The sequence below is a fragment of the Pipra filicauda genome, unplaced genomic scaffold, assembly GCF_003945595.2.
Source record: "Pipra filicauda isolate LSUMZ 115617 unplaced genomic scaffold, ASM394559v2 scaffold61_size3293851_pilon, whole genome shotgun sequence".
Classification (NCBI taxonomy): domain Eukaryota; kingdom Metazoa; phylum Chordata; class Aves; order Passeriformes; family Pipridae; genus Pipra; species Pipra filicauda.
In genome coordinates this window covers 1,656,155-1,678,296 of record NW_024104776.1, presented here as the reverse complement: position 1 = coordinate 1,678,296, position 22,142 = coordinate 1,656,155, and the positions used below count along the sequence as shown (strand labels likewise).

The 22,142-nt window shown below is 32.9% G+C and overlaps 1 protein-coding gene across 1 annotated transcript in view; it reads right to left on the bottom strand.

Annotated features, from left to right (window-relative positions):
- Positions 1 to 22,142, bottom strand: part of RTTN (rotatin) — an 80,516-nt gene that overhangs the window by 55,501 nt on the left and 2,873 nt on the right. Inside the window, exons 4-18 of the mRNA XM_027746061.2 lie at positions 20,840 to 20,929; positions 19,708 to 19,786; positions 18,554 to 18,668; positions 17,868 to 18,018; positions 16,791 to 16,956; positions 14,127 to 14,308; positions 12,204 to 12,319; positions 10,365 to 10,535; positions 8,851 to 9,063; positions 7,517 to 7,629; positions 6,856 to 6,982; positions 4,812 to 4,937; positions 2,588 to 2,704; positions 608 to 747; positions 184 to 355 (exon numbers count right to left, since the gene is read on the bottom strand). Coding sequence (XP_027601862.2) covers positions 184 to 355; positions 608 to 747; positions 2,588 to 2,704; positions 4,812 to 4,937; positions 6,856 to 6,982; positions 7,517 to 7,629; positions 8,851 to 9,063; positions 10,365 to 10,535; positions 12,204 to 12,319; positions 14,127 to 14,308; positions 16,791 to 16,956; positions 17,868 to 18,018; positions 18,554 to 18,668; positions 19,708 to 19,786; positions 20,840 to 20,929 — 2,078 coding nt within the window. The remainder of the gene's footprint in view (positions 1 to 183; positions 356 to 607; positions 748 to 2,587; positions 2,705 to 4,811; positions 4,938 to 6,855; positions 6,983 to 7,516; positions 7,630 to 8,850; positions 9,064 to 10,364; positions 10,536 to 12,203; positions 12,320 to 14,126; positions 14,309 to 16,790; positions 16,957 to 17,867; positions 18,019 to 18,553; positions 18,669 to 19,707; positions 19,787 to 20,839; positions 20,930 to 22,142) is intronic.

Sequence of the window (22,142 nt, the reverse complement as noted above, 5' to 3'; positions counted from 1 at the left end):
CTGATTGTTGCATAAGGTAGCATAAAAACTACTGTTAAAGTTCACATAGAAAGAATATAACAATGGATTTCTTTTTATAAAGCAAGTCAATTTGTATGAAATATTGCAAACTTCTGAAAGTTCAGTGACTAGGTAGGTAAAAGAGCTCATCAATGACACAAAATTTAGACAGAGTTTACTCACCTTAATTATTGACTCCTTTTTATCATCCAATTTTACCTCAATAGCTCTTTCTATAATAAATAAGTTTGAAATGCTGGAAAGCACATTACCATCCAGACATGGGCGTTTCAGGTTTGCCCCTTCTTCATTCAAAAGATGGAATGCTAAATGTTTAGATGCTACAGAACGAACCCTAAATGAGTAAATAATTAAAATAAATATATAAATAATATATAAATATATAAATATATACTGGAGAACTTTGGTTGTATAGTTAGAAATTAATTAGTTTATAAAATTAATGGAGGGGAGGGAAAGTAATCACTCAACTTAATATTGATCAACCTTTCCAATCAACCCACTGCATAACAATTAGTTGCTTTTTTAAGAGAAGACGTTGTTGTCATCAGCATTAGAAGACATGCTGAATTGCTACATTACTTACAACTGCTTTTTTGAGAAGAGAAGGCGCAGAGCAGCCTGTAGTCTCGTAGTTCTAGGGAGAGTACCCTCTCCTTTGTCAGAGGTTGTTTCACTCAAAGAGAGGATGCAGTTACCTAAAGTATCTTTTGTGTCAGCATAACCCTAAGGAAAACAACAAACAAAAATTTCCAAAATTAAAAAAAAATCCACTTACTAACTTAGCAAATTAGACAAGGTAATTCCCTTTTCAGAGGTTAAGGGAAGGTGGGGAAGAAACAACACCCAGAAAAAAAATATTAGGAAAGTATTCAAATTCTGCAGATTAATATTCCTCTCTGCAAACAGTTTTAAAATTAATAAATGATTCTGTCCACAAATAAAAATAAAGATTTCTTTATGTGCCCCAGAGGTACTTTGACCTGAAGTTTTACTCTTCAGTATATTAACATGATGCTGCTCAGTAAGGCTAGTTTTCATTTCAATAAACAGAATTCAGTCCCTACAAGAAAGTTACTTCAAAACACTAAATTCTATCTATCTACAGATCACTGTCAAAGCATTTTCACAGACAAACAGTCAAACCACAATCACTTATGTCAAGCAACGATACTGCAAACCTTTTAAAATTAAAGTACAATGCATTTTATATGCACAGGGTAAACATAGGCCTTTGGTATGCGCTACTCAAATATCTATTGTACGTAGCCACTATAGGCTATAGAATAGAGGGAAATTCTACTCACAAAAATCTCTCACATTTAGCCTACAGCTTATATTAAATCAATCCCCACTTATTTAATCTTGAATATTAATCATATGTTGGATATGCACACAGATATAACACAGAAAAGCTAAAATTACTAGTTGAGAAAGCTCTGAAGTAACCTTTCTCTCATCACTTTCAAGTTCTCACTCTATTTCCTCTGCATATTTTTCTGTCTGAGTCAACTACTTCATGGCCCATGTTATTTGTAATTTCTCCCCATTTTTGCCTTGATTTTGTGCAGTTTGAGGCTTAAGGTATATAAGCAGTTTTTTCAACTTATGGCAACTGAGGTGCAGGCAACTAATGAATACATAGCAGGGAAACAATTAAGTATCTATAATTATCAAGAGTGATATTCCTGGAGAAAACAAAGACAAAATGCATACTTGGATGTATTAGCTAAATTAAATAAAAGACAGAAATATGGCAAAATAACAGGTACAAGCAGCAAAATATCTAATCTGGAAGACTATGGGCAGATCACAAAAGGGAAATTTCAAGAACTAGAGAAAAAACAGTAAAGAATTCAGATGGAGCAATTAGGCTGAAAATCAAAGTAAGAAAAGCAAAAGTTCTCATTATATTAAGCTGAGAGTAAAGATAATGAAAATAAAATTTGCACATTATTGGAGATATGAAAACTACGGTCTAAGGATAATAGCAAATGCTGATACTTCTACAATACTGGAAGCAAAGAAATGAAGAACAAATATCAAAATATACTGAAAATACATCTTAAATCTATTGTTATATTTTGATTGTGTATTTAATTGGAAAACTGTATCATTATCAGACAGAAGTTACAATTTTCAAATTTAAGATATGTGAGACATTCTAATAATTATTAACTCATTTTAAAAAGCATGAATGTTTTAGTCTATACTTTTAGTCTATACTTTTAGTCTATACTTTTAGTCTATACTTTTAGTCTATACTTTTAGTCTATCCACTTATATCTTCAAACCTTAAGTTCCAGTCAGTACTTGCTCATTTGTACTACAACATTCCAAATTTCATATTATAGTAACACCAGACTAAAATTTGTCTACAAATTCAATGTACTAACTCTGACTGATATTAGGACCCCTATAAAACACTTCTCCATTTGACATCAGATAAAATAAGTCTGTAGGTATGCTACTGTTAATCTATTTTCCATCTCCTACTTCTGTCTGTTATTTGACATGATCTACACGATTTCATACATCGAATTCAGATTAAAGCATTTAGAATTACCTGTAAAACAGGAATGACAGGACAGAGGGCCTCAATAAACTTGCTCCAAGTCAATACTGCCATTATTAACCGTCCTTGCAATAAATGTATCAGAATGGCCTTGGCTGTTGAGTTCACCTGCTCAATAACAAAAAAAAAACAAACCACTAATGTAATTTTCAATGTGTCTAAGTCAGTTAGTTAATGCTGTAATTGAGAATGTTATACAAAAAGTCTCAAAGACAAAACATTGTTTCGGCAGAATGCTACTTTTAAATTGCCAGTTACACATTACAACATTACACATCACACATTACAACATTAAGTTGTTCGAAAAGCCTCTCAGAGGAAACACACAAAATAGTTCTGCCTAAATAGCACCCAGTCATTTTCCCCTTAGAACTCTGGTTTGTCTTTTCTGAAATAAAGTAAATCATTACTTAAACTTATACACCTATTGGTCCCTCTATCCTGCAGGTAAAACAAATTCTGTTTCTTTTCTTTCCTGATCCTGCCTTTTTCGGGCATTTTATTCCCAGTCTACGATATGCATCTGAAGATACAGGAAGAAGAGAGATTTAAAGCCTCTTATGTGGTCATTTCACTTTCTTGAGACAAACAGTCAAACTGAGAAGGTTACCAAATATTTCAAATTGTAAAAAATTCATCTGAAGCTATTTATCAAAAAGGAAAAAAGGTGTACGATACAGCAATTATACTGTATTCATGTACATAGTATATAATCTATACAGTAAGCAATATTGGAGTATTTACAAGCGAAAATTATTACTGCAATGGGAACAGAGGGGAAAAAGCCAGCTTCTCACAAGTTGCTCTTCCTTACATAGTGTAAAAACAGAACCAAAATCCTGCATTTTATACCACAGCTAAAAATCATCTCACCCCAGCCAATAAGGACAGCCTTTGATAATATGACTCTAGCCTAACTTTTAAATAGAGGTTGGCTTTATAAAATCATATGGCAAATCTTAAGACCGACCCTGGAATACAAGGTTCTTCTCAATTTTTTCTCATTGTGACATGCCTGAAAGACTCAACTGATGCATTATGAAAACTTAAGGAGCAGATATACATCGAAGAAGTAAAAAAAAAAAAAGCTTGGATATGATCTTCATTATCTATTTTGTAAGAAGTATAATAAAAATGCATTATAAGGTTATAAAGAGAACAAAAAGTGATAATTTTGTAAATATGCATTCTTTGATCTTTTTAAATTCATTATCCAATATCAATTGAAATCTATTTATTATGCTTGACCAACCACTAAGACAAAACTGTCAGTCTTTTCCATATGGTATCCAATGGGGTAGTCAAAATAAATTATTTCCTTGCAAAAGATAAATTACACACAAAGTATAAACACGTAGCGCATTATTAAAGATATTTTACTTCTCCTTTTAAAATGCTCAGATCTAAAAAAATCACTTCTAAATGGAATTGTGCAAAGTACTGTGTTTAAAAAAATATCATTCCAGGAGAGAAGTTGAAAATAAATAAATAATTTGTTAGTCAATGTTCTTTCCCTCTGACTGTAGGGACATTACAGATCAGCCATAAAGGAGTTACAAAGAACCTAGGTAATTTTTTCTTCCTCTCACAACTCCCTACTTAGCTCTATATGTGAGCTAGGAAATGATGAACACTTGTTAAGCAGTCGTGCATATAAACGAACCCAACAGAAATTTGGTCCTTTTCTATAATATTATAAAACATTTTTATAATAGTCAGGTAATTATATTAAAACACAGATGTGCTTGTAGTGATGAAATACAAGTTTATAGCAAAGACATTGCAGATTTAAAGTGTCTTTTTGTTCCTCAACTAACTCAGAGGTCACCCCACTTTTACAGAGACTTGAGACTTCAAAGTTTGTGTCTCCCATAAATGTAAAGCAGCATACATACTATTTCATCATATGCATTTTATTAGGGCAGAATATATTACAGGAAAAGATGAACAAAAACAATATTTTATTTCATTTTCATCAGTCTTTATTACAGTTAATGGCATCCTATACCTATAATCTTGTCTCTGAATTCATCACAAAAAAACCCCAAAACTTTCAATTTACTACAATTTCACTATTTGCATAGCTTTTCTATAGCTTTTCCATATACAAAACCCCATAGTCAAAACTTCATGTAAGCCTCAGACCGCTGAGGAGAACATCAACACCTTCTTTGCATGCACATCAACTTATAAATACAGCTACTAAACACAGTACCTCATTCTTTTCATCCTGAAGGCCAAATGTACAGATTTCATATAATACTTTAGGATGTAGAAGAAAATGTACTCCATGGCAGACTGAAGACACAGGTTTCGCAATATTATGAATACCTAAACAGTCCTTCAGTAAAAATAAAGTCAGTTAGTTTAAAAATTCAAGACAATCTCCAGTACTACATCTTGTTTTATAAACTGCCTGAAGTTGTCATGCAGTGAAAAGCTTTTTCCATGCACTTTGGATGACTAGTTCTGAAAGCTAAACTTTACAGCCCTGGAAGGAACTATCTTTAAAGATCACTAACTGAAAATTCCTATTGCAACACAGGACTAAGAAACAGAAAATAATTTTGTTCCTGTTTTAAATAATAGTGAAAATAAATTAGAAAAACTGTATATGTTGTTTGGTCTTACATTAAAATAAGGAAAACCTAAAACAGACAGGTAAAAATCTCACAAAAACAGACAAGTGTCATTCAGTGGAGATAAGGAGTTTTCTTTCCGAAAGACTAGCTCCACCATATTTGTACATTACTGAATTGTGCTATAAGCACACTAAGTATAGATGATGTCCATTACAGAAAACAAAAATTACAGTGAAGTATTATAACAAAATACAAAAGTGATTTTTATTTTGTGAGCCATGATTACTGAATACCTAAAATGACCTGATGAATATGACATTGCCATTCTCAACATAGAGCACAGCCATACTTCTAGGAAGTTTTACACTCTATTCCTTGGACTATCATTACAAAAAACTAAGGCAGTGACAAAATATCCATATAAAACAAAATCAAGACACACATAAACCCTCCCCAGGCACACAAAAAAACCCAAAAAGAACCCCCAAAAATCAAAGAAAACAAACCAAAAAAAAAAAAAATCAAGCAGTACATAAAAGGATTTACATGTTCTTAAACCCAAACTTGATACATAAAGAAATCTGAACAAAAAAAAAAATCAAAGAGAAATGAAAAATTCCTGTGAAGGGAATCAAATCTGTCCTTGAAAAATGGGCCCATGTGAACCTCATGAAGTTCAACATGGACAAGTGCAAGGTCCTGCCTCTGGACTGGGGCCACCCCCAATATCAAATACAGACTGGGGGATGAACAGATTTAAAGCAGCCCTGGTGAGAAGAATTTGGGGGTACTGGTGGATGAAAAGTTGGGGAAGCTGACAGTCCATATTCATAGAAAGCCAGGAGTTGTGTCAAAGGAAGCATGGCCAACAGGTTGAGGGAGGTGATTCTACACATTTGCTCTCGTGAGACCTCGCCTGGAGGGCTGTGTTCAGGTCTGGGGTCCCCAGCACAGGAAAGACATGGACCTGCTAGGAGGGCCACAAATGATCAGAGGGCTAAGAGACCTCATTGCAGCCTTCTAGTACTTTATAAGGGGTCTTGTAAGAAATATAGGGACAAATTTTTTATCAGGGTCTCTTGTGATAGGACAAGGAATAATGGTTTTAAACAAAGAGAGGGCAGGTTTAGACCAGGTACAAGGAAGAAATTTTCTACAATGAGGGTGATGCAGGTTGCCAAGAGCTGGTGGAACCCTGGAAACATTTAAGGTCCAGCTGGATGGGGCTCTGAGAAACCTGATCTAGTTAAAGGCCTCAACTCAAAGGAGCCTGTGATTCAAAGAACCTCATTTCAGCAGACAAACAAACTGAACACTTGAATTCTTTTCAAAAACAGAAACAGAACAAAAGAAAAAACTCTGTATAACAGCAGTCAGAAAACAAAGCGACCAGCATTATTAAGAAGGCTTTTAAAAAAATAAAAAAACATTTTTAGTCACTGCTTTTTCCCTTCTAGAGATCCTGTCATTTTGAAGTGCAGTACCTGAAGTATAACTTAACCAAGTTGATTTAAAACCAAAAATGTAACAGCAAACTGCAAGTCCAGGCCTCCTAAGATTTTCCAGCATATAACACAGTAAACTGAATTTGCATTAACAATGCTTTTAATGATGAAATCATATAATATGCATTACTGAGTGCAACACCAAGAGTGTTAAGTAAGCATTAGTTCTAACCTTAACCACTTCCAAACAGCAGTGATAGGCTTCAGCTTTTATATTCAATGAAGGATGAGATAATAGACAGAGAAGTATCTTCTGACCCTCCGCCTGGAGCAATGAGTTGGCCTCAGCAGACTTCCAACTAAAAATGAAAAATAATTAATTAAACTATTGTTTATTTTACAGTACCTAAAGATGTCTACAAAAATTTTCCTCTTCAATTTCAGGATTATCTCTAAAAAATACCTTCTGCAAGGGTGTATACACCCTGAAAAACAGACAAAATTCAGAGATCACAATATATTTGCCAAAATCAATTTCTGAAAGTAAAATAAAAGTTATACAAATATACTTGGAACAAAAGATTTAAAAAAAGTCTGAAAGACAAGTCAAAACGTTTTAAGACTGTTTCTTTGTAAATCACATAACTTTATATACAAAATCAGAAGAGCTTAGATATGGAATAAAATATTAAGTTTTTAGCATGTGAAATTCAATTTTCAATACACTCACTACAGAATTACACAAATCAGTTAGAAGAGACCTTTCAATGGCTAAAAGAAAACAATTGTTCAAATACAGGGAATAAACAAGTTGAGATTCTATTTGAGAAACTTTATCAATCTAAAAAAAAATATACTTTCACAAGCAGTGTTTTATATAGTAATGTACTCACATATTTGAGCACATGTGAATGCATTCTCGAAGTAAGGGAAAGTGTTGGTGGAAAGGTAGACTACACAAGGCCTGATCTGCCAATTCTACTAATTCGGAAAGATTCGCATCCCCCTGTGATGTAAAATGAAGAGAAAGAAAGAAACTGTTAGAAATAGTAAAATTAAAAGTATCCTCTGTTATTGCTTAATCTTTCAGAATTTATCATAATTGAATATTAAGTAGGTTTTAGTTTAGTCTTCAAGGAAGTTTATAATTAATTCAATAAATTTCAAACAAAAAAAATTCAGAACCTCTTCCTGAGAGTGGAAAACCCTTCATCTGATGAATCCAAATAAACTTCTATTAAACTCTGTGGGAATAATGTATGTCTAACATTTCATGGCATGAACGTAATAACTCTATTCAAATTACTATTTTTTTAATCATTTTGCAGTTTATGTGAGAGGAGTATAATGAAAGATTCTATTAAACTTTTAACAAATCATTTTTAATATTAAAGAGCTGGTTTCTTTTTTCTAAATTTAAGTACATATGTCTTCATTGTATTTGGTTACAAGATACATTAAATATGAGCCATTTAAAATTGATGGAGTTAACTTCATTGTAAACAGTATTTTATGAGCAAAGTATTGCTTCTATAAAGTCCAGAACCTGCCTAAATAAAGGATAGATTAACTCTGATTTAAGACAGCATTATATTTCTATTGATGTATTTTATGCATTTATTTTAGTATTTTCCAAAATTGCTTGTCCATTTAGATAATAGAGAAGAATATTTCAGTATTGTGCTAGAAGCACTTAACTAATAAAGCAAGGTACATTCATTGTCTTCATAACAAAGCGACACACACAAATCTCAGTCAGTCTAGAAGCAGTTGTTTTTTAAAGCTGCAATTGCCAAAGTAGTTGGGATTTAAAAGTTTCTGAACAATATAATTAACTACTGGACAACATACATACACACACATTATATAATTAAACAAATATAAAGTATTGTATTATATATTATATATAAATGTACATATTTACATAAATATAAATAAATAAATAATTTCCTGCTTCTTACTTCTTTGCCCATAAAAAGTCCAGTGCTCACTTCCAATCTCCAATTGTTTTTCTTTGCTTTTACTTAGGATAAGATTTTTTTACAAACACCATGAAGAGTATTAATGAAAACAAATACAAATTAACTACATCTTGCATCATATGAAATTCTCATACTTACAAGATCTTATTCTGCCATGTTAGACTATAATTTTTACCACATAAAAAAAAGAAGTGAAGGAACAAAACTTGTCTACAAAAAGTATTTTATACAATAAAATTCCACACCTTTTTATGAACTTCAACCATAAAGCTACAAGTGCATTCAATTGAATATGTAGCTTCTGAAACTTGTTTATAAATAGTGTAGTTCTCAGTACTCATCTGCTCCAGATAGGCTGCAATGGATTCATGAATGCTTGGGTATTCCAAGGAGAAGGACATGTCCAGAGAGAGAAGAAATAAAGCATTCAGCAAACTCTTTTGTATAACTTTACTGGCCTTTGAAAAAGAAAACAACTGTCAGAATAACAGCCTGAAAATACAGTAAAACCAACAATAGCATTTGCAGTCATTCAACAAGTACAATCACTACTGGTGCTACGTAAAAATTAGAGAAACGCAGATCATTAAATGAGTTCTGTACGAAGAATTATTTTTTTCACTAAAAAGTGATAGTTAATTAGATGTCACTCCTAATATCAGACCTGCAACCAGTCACCAAAGTTGTGTACGATCCAAGAACAGCACTAATATGCACTGCCGGCCAGAGTCAATTCACTGGCTGACCACGAGATGGCAGAGAATACACAGACCACAATTATTTCTGTATTTAATAAAAAGCTGTCTACAATTCCACATGGTCATACTGCAAACTAAGAAACTGGGGTTTCTTTTTTTGGTTTGGTGTTTTTGATTTTTAACTGCAAATGTTCAGTATTATTTCAACTAAAATGTTGGCCTCAAATACAGTAGTTTTTTTCTAACTCCTGTCATACACAGAATGGATATATTATGCGCATAAGAACATAAAGACAAAAATTATAAAAAGTCATGATATTAGTATGTCTACACTTATTTGCAGTACAAGATATTTGTGACAAAAAGCCGTCAGTAATATCTGATCTTCTACTCTGAATAATGTCTAAAAAAAAAGCTACACTCACTAAAAACTGGTCTAAAAAATTTAAACCCATTCAGATTAAAACACCTAACACATTCCATCACACAAAAATTTTATCGGACCTTCCCATCTGAAATAAACAGAAAAAACCCTCCACCCTAAAAAGTCCAAACAAAAAAAAAAAAAACAACTCAAGAGTTACATCAGAGTTCCTTTTAAGGAGCTCTGGAAGTAAAGAACAATTAAAATCACTATGATGTATGAAACATAATTCCTTACTACATTTCGTCAGATTAAGAGTGATGATTTTAAATGTTATGTCATTCTAGTCTTACTTGCATACATACTATAAACTAGCAGGGGGCAGCAGAGCTTTGCAAACCATACATCATACCAGAGAAAAAACAATATAGGAGGGAAAAGAACACTTAATTTCAAAAACTTGTTTAAAAACTGTAATAAAAATGGTTTTTTTTAAGATTTGAAATCTGCAGTGTGCACTGATAACTAAAAATGGACAAAGCTGCCCTCTGTGACCATACATCAACCAATGCAGATCAGATTAATTTCTCTGTCCAGTGGCTATTTTCCCAGTATTAATACCTGAGGAAGGCAACACTTTCTGCCCTCTTAAAATGCAAAAGCAAAAGACAATCACCTATAATTAGTGATGTCATACCTTTTCTACAGGGAGAAGTATTTGCAGCAATCTAACAGTGAAGACTGAAATGCTAATAAATGCCATTCTGTGATGCACCAACATCACCTTGGGCTGTTCTGCACTTATATTGGTTTTGTGATATAATATAGTTTCTCCAAGTAAACCCAAGACCAGAAGCAATCTGTCTTTCTGAAAACAAAATCAGAAATACAACAGTTAAAAAAAAGTGAAACATTCCTGCATATTTATAGTGTTTATACAGCACCTACAGTATCATTAACACAATTATACCAAATATGCTAAAACTGCATAAATACACAGCATTGTTTGTCATACAAACAGAACTATGCAGTAGACCTCAGTCTACTTTCACTTTTAGTTCTGAATACTTGTTCAATAATTACCCATTACTGACTGCTCTCTCATCTTTCCTCTCCCACTTTTCTCCCCTCCCTCTGCCTAAATTTTTGCTCACTACACTTTTGAACTTCAATTTTAATATGGAAATACTAAGGCCTGGTCTGAACCTGCAAATAAACCTTTACCTTAAAATTAAAAAAAAAATCCCAAATCAACTCACAATCCAAACTTTGAAAACATCAAAGGTTTTTTTATCCCTATTCATTCTCAAAGGAAACAGCAAAGTATTTTTTTCCTCTCAACCTTTTTTTTTTTAAATCAATACAATTGTATAAAATTACCCAGCTTATTTGCAGAATTTTGCTTGTTAGTAGCCTGAAAGTAAACATTATCCTACTAATAATAATCAGCAGGTTACATATATATTGATGCTCACAGTTTATATTTTAGTTTAATAGACTTGCAAGCAATGAAACATACTGATTCAGAACATAAAACAACTAGACAAAAAGGTATTAAGCTTCTGAGATAAAATATTATGCAAGAAATCTTCAGCACTGACTTGGAGTTGATCAATTATCATAGATTTTCACAGATCAGTATCTTAAATTCAAAGAAAAAATTCTCATTTGCTAATAGGTCCTATAAATAATATAAAGATTAACATTTATAAAACAGAAAATAGGGAAGCCTACAGCAATATTTTAATTAATTAATATTGCAGCTATTATTGTTTCATGTTCAGTGGTATTTTCATGAATTCTAACTTAAGTTTTTAGCCAAGTTTCCATCTGTAACTCTGATATGCTTTTTTCATGCCTAAGCCATGGCAGCTTATGCTTCAGCTTTCACCTGTCTTCAAAAAAGCAAGACAGCCATTATTATTTCATCTGTTATTCACTAATTTGATATTTATGTATATAAGAATTCTCAATTGTGTCCAGATATATTTCCAGCAATTTAAATTATTTGGTCAACAGCACCTTCACGCTTTGAATCTCTCCTGAGCCAAAAAGTCTTCTTTCTTTCCCTGCTAAGCAACATAATTATCTGAAATTTGTGCAGGGATCTATAGTTCCTGTGTAGGAAATAGCTAGCATGTATGCATCTTATAATTCTGGTCTTGGATCTAAACAGTTATCTCCCTGATTTTAAACAGATAGTTTATAATGAGTAAAGAATGTGAAAGTTGCCATTTACATCTAATGTCCCCAACATTTGTGGTTGGTGCTTTTCCCTCAGATCCCCTACCCTACATAAGTTTCTCTCAATGGCCGCTTATTTTCTTGAGATGAAACTCCATGTGTCGTCGGGTAAAGGAAGTTACATTTAAAGAAAATAACATGTCATCAATAGAACTAGTCATAAACTACTTAAAATTTTCAAAAGGGTAGCTCAGCAGACGATTAGATCTGTATATGAATCACTGCAGAAAATGTCAGAGGCTTACAAAAGAAGACTGTTAAATATGGCTAAACAAAGTCTGAGGAATCTTACCAATTCCAATGCAAAAAGGCTATCATCTTCCCAAACATTTTCAGAAATAGAATCACCAATAAGGAACATGTCTTCAACAAGCAATTCAAGAACTTCCATTGTCACTCTCCGACTGCCTAGGAACACAAGTGAGAGGATAAACTGAAATGCAGACAAAGTATTATATTTTGATATTCAGAAGACATCACTATAAACAAGGGTTTATTCTAAATATAAAATATAAACTTACTGGTTTATTTTTTAATTTAAATAGAAGAAAATCTACATTATACCATATAAGTTGATAATAACGTTCATAAAAGTGCCTGTTGATTTTAGTGAAGATAAAAAACTCAAAATATAACCACATGAGAAACAGTGTGTTACTGTCTCACAGTATCACACTGTCTCACAGTGTGTCTTCAGATCACAGGCTTTCAGATCCAATATTAGTTTCCTTACAATCTGTGTCTCATTACAGCACAGTGGAAGAATGAAGAAATATCATCCAGTAGAGTTTAAAAAGTGTAAAAAACCTTACAGAAAGAGAAATAAAGACAGATCAACTTTATCTGAAAGTAAAACTATTTTAGGTCACAGAATGACAGAATATGTTAAGTTGGAAGAGACCCAAAAGGATCATTGAGTTCAGCTCCTGGCCCTGCACAGGACCATCCCTAAGAGTCACACCATGCCCCTGAAAGTGAAAGTACTGTCCAAACGCTTCTTGAACTCTGTCAGGCTTGGTGCCGTGACCACTTCCCTGGGAAGCCTATTTCAGCACCCAACCATCCTCTGGGTGAAGAACCTTTTTCTAATACCCAACCTGAACCTCCCCTGACACAATTTCAGGCCATTCCCTCAGGTCCAGTCACTCATCACCACAGAGAAGAGATCAATGTCTGCCCCTCCTCTTCCCCTCTGAAGGAAGTTGTAACTGCAGTGAGGTCTCCCCTCAGTCTCCTCTTCTCCAGGCTGAACAGACCAAGTGACCTCAGCTGCTCCTCATACAGTCTGCTCCTCATTGAATCTATGATAAGATTCAATGAAAGAAACTTGAAAGGTGGAAAAACTGTATTTTAACTTTGCAGATTTGAAGTGACAGGCACCAGAAAATGAAAAGATAGAAAATACATTTTCTGCAATTTTACATTATAAATAAAAGATGCCAGAAGTCACAAATGTGCTTGTGACTAATTAATATTTAAATATCACTATTCTGAAAGGGAAAAACAAAACTTTAATTCATTTTAGTTGGTTTATTACCAAAAAGAAAAGAGGACTGAACAATTTTCATACATATTTCATACAATTTTTAAGCTAAAGCCTCTTTTACTATCCTAGTCATAGATAGATACACGTATATTTCCATCTCCTATATTTGAAAAGCTTACCATGTTTACAATACCTGTTTTGAATTACATTTTACAGCTAAATACCATTTTAGACAACATAAGAACAAAAAGACTGTCCTTCAAAAAGACTTTGTAATTTAGAAACTTTATAAGTTAAAATCATAGTTGTTATCATTACTTATGTTTCTTAAATCAGTTACAACGTGTTACTGCATTCATATGAATAAAAACAAACCTCTCCCCAGAATTTTTGTTTATTATTTCTTGAACAGGAGGTAAACTCTATGCTCGAAGAGATCAGAACATGTTTGGTTAAGTGTGGCTATTTTTGATCCACAGACCCACATCTTTCCACCATCAGTAAAAAGTACTTAAAACTTCTGCAGCAATTCTGGAAAACAACCAGAAGATTCAAGCTTTATGAGCTGAACAAAGTCCCAGGAAAAGAACTGCTGTAACTAGTTACAGTACTTCACTAATTATCTGTACCTCATTTACTTGAGCTACTCACCTCATAATACCAACTTCTTAAGAGGTCTGTATTAAAAATGAGAAGGATAAATAAGTGAAATATTTAACACTTTCTCACCTGTTCTTAGAAGAGGTATTGCATTTTCCAAGACAGAAACACAGAATTGAGGAAGGCTAAGCTGTTTCATCTGTAATTCCAAAGTGTCCTCAATTTCAGTATCTGGTAGATCAATATGTCCTACATCAAATGGGGAATGCAGGGAGATTCTGGAGTTTGCATTTGCTTGAGTACTGTTTCCACTTAAAACAACAAGCAAACAACAAAAAAAGACATGGTTAACTCTTGCAAAGAGAAAACCCATATATGTACACATGTCAAAAATAGCATCAAGTATTTTCATGTCCTCCTTCCTTAAACATATCCTTCCTTCCATCCCATTCTTTTTCTGCTATCCACCAGTGTTGCAGGAAGAGGGGGATTTTGTTTGGTTGGTTTTGTAAATGTCAGAACTAGTAACATCACAAGTGAATGCCTAATGGTTTGGCAGCCATCTTCAAACACACTTAGTACTGTGTACTGGAAGAAATACACATGCAATGAATACAATATTGCAAGAGAAATATAAGTTGAATTGAAACTTGTTTTTTGTGATGAACAAAATCTCTCAAGGCCATTTACCAAATAAATGTCATCCTGAATGATACTTACTGTATTAAAACCATTCTATGTAGGTAGCCACAAGAATCATTGGAAGGAAAATTACAAAGTGTGCCCTATGTTAAAGCCTTAGGACTACCTCACCAACTGTAAAACAGAAAATATTCTCTTGCCCAAGAAAGTTTTAAGTGCAATCAAGTATACATTACAAAATATACATGGTGTGATTATATTATGGAAATATTTTACTTATTAAGTATATATTATATATAGTTCATATATTATGAACAGTATATAGTTCATAATTGTATTCTTTTTCAACTGTTTTCAAAAATAATCTAATTCTGTTGTCAGCATTATAATAATACAATTCAGAACAGATATTTTTATGCTTTTTCTTATCCTAAGATTTGCTTTAAAAACCTGTATTTAAAAACCTGACTTTTGTAGTTGTTTTTTGTTTGGTTCCTTTTGTTATTATTAAACATGCTGAAAAAAAGGAATTGTGGCATGACTGTGTTGCACTATATTGTCTAATTAAATGCAAAAGATGTATAAAGAATAGCAATTAAGAATTTAAATGCCAACTGATTAAGAGGTCAATAGAAGACTACAAGAAAAATAGAAGAGTTCAGTAGTGTGTAGTATGTTTGGCTGCACTTACCAGAGGGTAAGGAAGTAGAGGTATCAGTCATAAAAGCAATTCAGAAGAGGAAAGGTTAAGTTTCCAGGCAGAATTTGAAACAGACAAACAGACAGATTGAAGAGTCTCAAGATTTAAGAACAAGGAAAAAGACGAGTTACATATAGTTAGTAATAAACAAACAATTTACATTACAATTATTTTGAAAAAGACAAGATTCACTAAAAGCAGCTCTTCCATACCAAAATAAGCAATGTCAGAGCAACACTTTTGTCATTTCACTCTATCGTATCTTCTATTGACATCATGGGGTTTTTTATGCTACCTCTGGGCTAAATTATATCTTTGTAAGAAATGGGATTTATGGACAGTGAGCAGTTCTACTGCACCACACAGGATGCAAGAAGATAAAAGCGTACAGTCATGAACAATTCACAATATGGCCATATACTTTTAATAAACTACCACTCCCTGATTTCTAGACGTCTCATCACCACCTTAACTGGTCCTTATTTTTACGCAGATTTCATTACTAGACTGATAGCCAGGCTATCACTATTTCTTGCACAATATACACCAGCTGCTATTGAATTGTGAAATGTTCAAAATGGTCAGATCCTAAAACGCACTAAGCCTGGAGTTCATCGACATTAAAATATTAGTTACATATTAAAATATTAATATATTAGACTTGAGTAAAAATAAACTTCTAATATAACGACTCTCAAGATGCGTTTACAATTTACTACATGAGATATTCTCATCACAGTCGAATGCCTAGGAGTTACTCAATCATTAAGCCCATACACTACAGAGACTCGTACGAACTACCAACAAGAATGCAGTAAGGATTTACAAGGACTTTTAAACTTCCACATATTAAAAGACATTGGTTCTTGAATAGCAGCTTTAAGTCTGTTGTGTCAAGATGAGTAACAAAATCACACACAAATCTCTCCATTTGGAGGGAACACAGACAATTCATAATTTCATATTGGAGTAAAATTTTTAGATGTTATAGAACTGAATTTTGTTGTCAGATTTAAAAGTAGAGATTAAAGACTAATAGAAATCTTTCTACATCATAGCATTTTTGACAATACGATACACTGCTCCCTATGGGACGGCCATTCTACTTATAAGAACTACAAGGTCATCGGCTGAAAAAAAACAAAAAATTCCTGACTTTATAGCAGTAGTCTGAATAAATGCTTGTCTGTGTATTACAAATACATGCACAAGCAATGACAATTAATACTAAGAGATTTTGTTTAAAAAGGTGGTTGGGCACAAAATGTGGCAACGATCTTATATATTCCTAACACCACTTAAAGAACAGTTTAACTCATAAAACATGGCTTGAATTTTCACAGTTACCAAAACTCTTGCATCATTCCACACACTGACAAGGAGCTGATGATATAAGCCCATATTAATAATTTTTTTTAATTGAAGTGTAAGTTATTTCCTGTTTTATTCACCTGGAAGATACTGCATCCCAATCTTGACCATCTCCTCTAGGACGCTGAACTGTCCGTCCAATTACAGATGGTCGAGGGCTACTACTTCCAGGTGATGGATTCTGAGAACGAGGAAGACCTCTTGGCTCTTGACAGTAAGATATAGATGAATTCTGGGAAGCTGTGCCTTTATGCAACACAAAGCATATATTTTCCATTAGTGGAATCCATTATTCTGAGAGATACTAACACAATGAATGGTAAAAGCAACCCAGGTAAGACATGGAAAACACCAAGTACATACTGGTGAGCTAGGACAACCTATCACTAGCAAGCAGCAGAGTCTGGAAAAGTAATTCCAAGGCAAAACCACTAACGATTCCAGTTGAATCAAAAATCTTGAGTTTTAAAACTAGAAACAAGTGTGTCTGCCTAAGGCTATTGGACTTGTTGATGTTATAACTGAATTAGCAGCCAATATCATTTATTAAGACACCAAATATAGTGGTAATCTTATGAAGAAAACCAGACTACCAATTTACAGAAACAGAGTTGATTCAATTCAGATGACAAAATGGAAACAGGAAGACCACTACAACTAATTTACACCATTAAAGCTATAACATTTAAGCATTAAGAGCATTGTGAAATAGGTCTAATGACTGCAAAATTCAAAACAATGATTAAACTATTTTTAGCAATCAGCATAAGAAGTTGACATAGCTAATGAAATTAGTAACTACATTGTTAAGAACTAATAGCTCAAAAACTTTTCTGAAACTCTGCCCACTTTTATTTTACAGATTTGATCTAGTTTTAGTTAAAAATCCCTCTCCTGCTGAACAAACAATTGGATACTGGTAAAAGTTGATGAATGAGTAATCTCAGCAAACTGTAAAAATGAGTAAGTACTTAAAAACAATTTAAGTACTCAAAATTTTTTTATTAACATTAGTAGTACTGAACACCATTTATTCAGCAAAACAGTTTCACAAGATTACATTTGCTATAAGTTTCAGGGGCTTCTTTCCAAAATCATTTTAGGTAATCTTAACTGTAGTAAAAACAACAGTACTTCAAATAGTTAAAAATACCTACCTTGCTCTGTGGAAGAAAAACTTGGATCTCTATGAAAGTTAAGCCTGCTTCTCAAGAAGATGCACAACTGTTGCAAGCATGACACAGCCTGCAAAGCTAAACGATGTCTTCCATCTCCTACAAAAGCCAGGTTTAGCAGGGACAAAAGGCTCTGCAAAGGCAAAACCATCAACTCCAATAGCTGAACATTAATCATGTTCATGAACAACTATGCCAGCAAAAGTCTTGCATTAAATATAGTCCACAAATGCTTCCAAGGGTTTTTCAAAATCACAGCAAAAAATAAATAGGCTTAACTACTGTTTTCTTACTGAATGCAAGACTACCAGTTCTAAGGAAAAAGCAGAGTTCTACACTGTACTTCCAATGAAGTCAGTACTTTCATTGTGGAAGCCCATTAGAGGGTGTGCATACAACACCACCACAAATTTATCTTATCCAGAAGAAACAAAGTATTACTTCAGAACACACTTCATTACTGATTAGCAATATACATTACGACCAAAAAATTCTCTAAACACGATAGGTAGCCAATGTCCCCTTTCCTATGCACCTAGAGTTAACATAAAGGAACTTCTGTTTAGCTATTTTGTTTAGAAACAAATCATATAATTTACATCAATTCTTCCTTGGCACAACTTATACCACAGCACAACAAAAACATTAAACTTTATGTGAATTCTTGCCTGTACAATCTTTGGCCTTTGAAGGAAGATCTCAGCAGGAAAATCTTGCATAATCACATCCTGAAGAAGCTCGCAAGTACTCCAAATTAAATTTTGGTTGTTACTTCTCAAAGAACTAAAAGTTCATATTTAAATATGTATTAAAATTAAAAAGAACCAACCAGTAATTACTAGCTTGAACAAGTATTTACAAGAAAGTTACAATCACAACACTGAAGAATCTAAAGAAAAAAACCTCTGTACTACTGTCACACTACTTTTAAAGTTGAATTATTTCTAGGCCATGCTCATCCTATATACAAAAAAGAACAAACTCAACTCCAGCTATTATCAAGCCACACGTAAAATTAGGTTCCAAAAAGAGAAATAACATTACTGATATTCAATTTGAAATTAAAATAACAAATACTGGAAAGTCTCTCTGAAGTTGGTAATTATCTGTGTTATACAGCAAGTAATCTAACTCATACCAGTAAGAAAGTTTCTTTCATTACTAAGGTTCATGTAGAACTTAAAAACACTTGAATTACCTATGTGGGAAGTTCTGTAAAGGAAGAAATTTATTAGCTATTCTCCAAGATGCATATTAGTAAATAGCAAGAACCTTTAGGATATTTTACTTCACTTTTTTCCACTTTAATCGTTTCAGAAACCACTGTTTCTGAACTCTCTGTAAAAAAATACGTCCAGTTTTACAAATCTCTGTTCTTTCTCTATACTCAGGAATAAAGGAAATTAAATATTAAAGAGGTTTTCCAGCTTCAGAGATCTTTCAAAAGGAAACAACAAACAAAAAAACCTATACTAGAAATCTATCACAGTTCTGTGTCAACTCATAAGGAATCCCAACTACTGAATTTTTCCTTGGGCCACTTCAAACACTGTTTTTCTACATGAAAGTTAAAACCAAAAAATAAAATCACTGCAGAAAGACAATCAGAATGAAAAAAAACCCAAACGTACTCTGATTTAAACACTAAGAATGGAGAGCGACACTACCCAACTTCAGCACAGCTTTCACAATCATTTATCAAAAAGTAGCTCATTAGGTTATTTACAGGAACAGCTTTATGATGCAGAAGGACAGAAATTGACAACTGCTATTTCAGAAAAATAAAACCTACAATAAAATTCTAATGTTTCTATTACTGCACCTTTCATTTGATGAAAGTACATGTCTATCTGTTGAAGTCAGAGTTAGCCAAGGAAATGTGGAAAATTTCAAGCATTTCACTGCAAAAAACCAGAGCAGATATTTTGGAATATATTTTATAGAAATGTTATACTGTATATATTCAAGACAAAGAAACTTATGAACTATACAGAATCTGAAAAATAACTACGTTTTACTAAATACGGACTTGCACGAACTCAAGTGCTTTTAATGAAAGTATTCAGCAACACCAAAACACCACTAAAATCATCTTAAACCCAAATGAAATATACTTAATGAAGAAAGTTTTAGCAAATCTGGTACTACAGAATATTTATTAGCATGATCTCTAAAAATAGAAAATTGCCCTCATGCTTTTACTCTTAAAGCAGTAGAAATTATCGTTCTTACGGAATTATGGCACATAATAACTCTAACGAAAATAACTTTGAAGCTATTTTTAACTTAAAGTTTGTAATAATTATTGTGCAATTCTTAAGACAGCTTATAAACTACTAAAGAAGTAAACTGGTGATTCACATACAGTAACTGTAAAGTCATATTTTAAAATCTAGTTCTTAGCACCATACTGTATGTTAAATATGACACACTTCTGTGAACTGCTACTTATATACTGGTACAGGCAAAGACTTGCCAAAGTATTACCGGTCTCTGCTTGTCAGAGAAACACTTCATATAATCTTACTGACAAAAAAATCAAAGCGTAACACCGGTTTTCATTTAGATACAAGGTAAACATTCCCAAAGCATCTAATCCAGTTTTCTAAGAAGTAGAAAGGTACTTCAGACTAAGTTTTTAAACAGCCACTTTTGACTATGAAACACAGATCTTCTGAAAAGCATTAGCAATTTAAATAATCTTTAAAATTGCAGCATTTTTTAACATACTTTACATATTCCAAAAAGCTAAGCGTTTTACTAGAAAAGAGAAAGATCTATTAAGACGAGTGTCATTTTTATAAGCATTATAATTGTAGTTTCTGTGGTACTCGATTTCACAGAATAACAATAGGAAAAAGAATAACCAGTATTAATATGCACATTTCTAATGAAATTCAATCTAAATTACAACTCTAAGCACTTTCTATATATTCCTTCATAACTACACATACCGGCTGTTCTTTTGGGAGGTATTTCTAACTGTAGTGGATGACTTCTACCTTGACAAAAATATCCAGTGAATAATTCCTCTTGAGGCAGAACTAAAATAAAAAAAGGATAAATTTAAAAAATGTACACACACACACACACACACACAAAAGAAAAACTCGATTTATTTTCATGTTTTTCCTGAACTACCTCCGTTTTGCCCTTGAGTTTTAAATCAGTCTCCTTAATAGGTTAAAATAGTCTCAGATGATAAAAAAAATTGAGTAAAGAGAGTGTATCAATGTGTATTTTTTCATAATTATATTCTGCAATATCATTCAAGCAAGAGCAAAAATAATTACACAAAATGTATTGCCTGATGGAGAACTGGCAGCCAAACAAAAGGTTTTCCTTTAATCTATGTACGTAGCAATAAAATAGACTTTTTTTAATTAACTACTTATAGCCTTTTTCTACCAAAACTGCTGTCTTCTCAGGTCACACGAAAAGTTGTCCCCTTTGTATATAATATGTATATTGTTAAATACATGTCATTCATACACAAACTTTATAAATATAATCACAAGGTATGTAACATTAAAAGCAGTCTCTCCAGATCATAATATTTGGTTCAAAAGATCAGACTAAATAATGCCCAGATTATTAGTTTACATTTTTTCCCAGTAACTGAAGTTAAAACAGAAAGAAAAATACAACACTCCTGTTAGGAAGCACTAAGATTATTTCATCCACACATGCATACAATTTACAGCTTAAGTAACTTCGATTGAGTAGTTCTAAAAGATGAGATAAGAATGCACATGTACAACATTAATATACTTTTTCCCATACAGTGGAAACATGAAGTAAAAATCTGCCCCTACATGGGCACAGGAAGAAAAAAAGAAAAGGAAAAAAAACCTCCACAATTGCCAGGCATCACATAATGCCAAATAGTTCTAGCAAACTACAACTCCAAGCATTAGACAGGCTGCAGAACCACAGAAAAATTGCTTTTATCTCTGAAATTGCACAGTATGAGCAAGAGAGGTGTGGCCATTATTACAGCATGCACTGTAACAGCAGTGTCTTTCCCACAATAATCAGGAGGATGAAGTAAGCACTTCTATGATTTGTAATTTTGTCCTCCAAACTTTGTGCTAAAATTTTTAAGGCAGAAGAGGAGAATCACAGGAGTTACGTTATATCTAAGAGGCACTGTAAATCTTTGTAACAGATAGATAGAGCTAGATAACAGAAGCAAGTAATAGCACTTCACATATATGTGAAGTACTTCACACATAATGTGACATTTTAAAGAAAGTT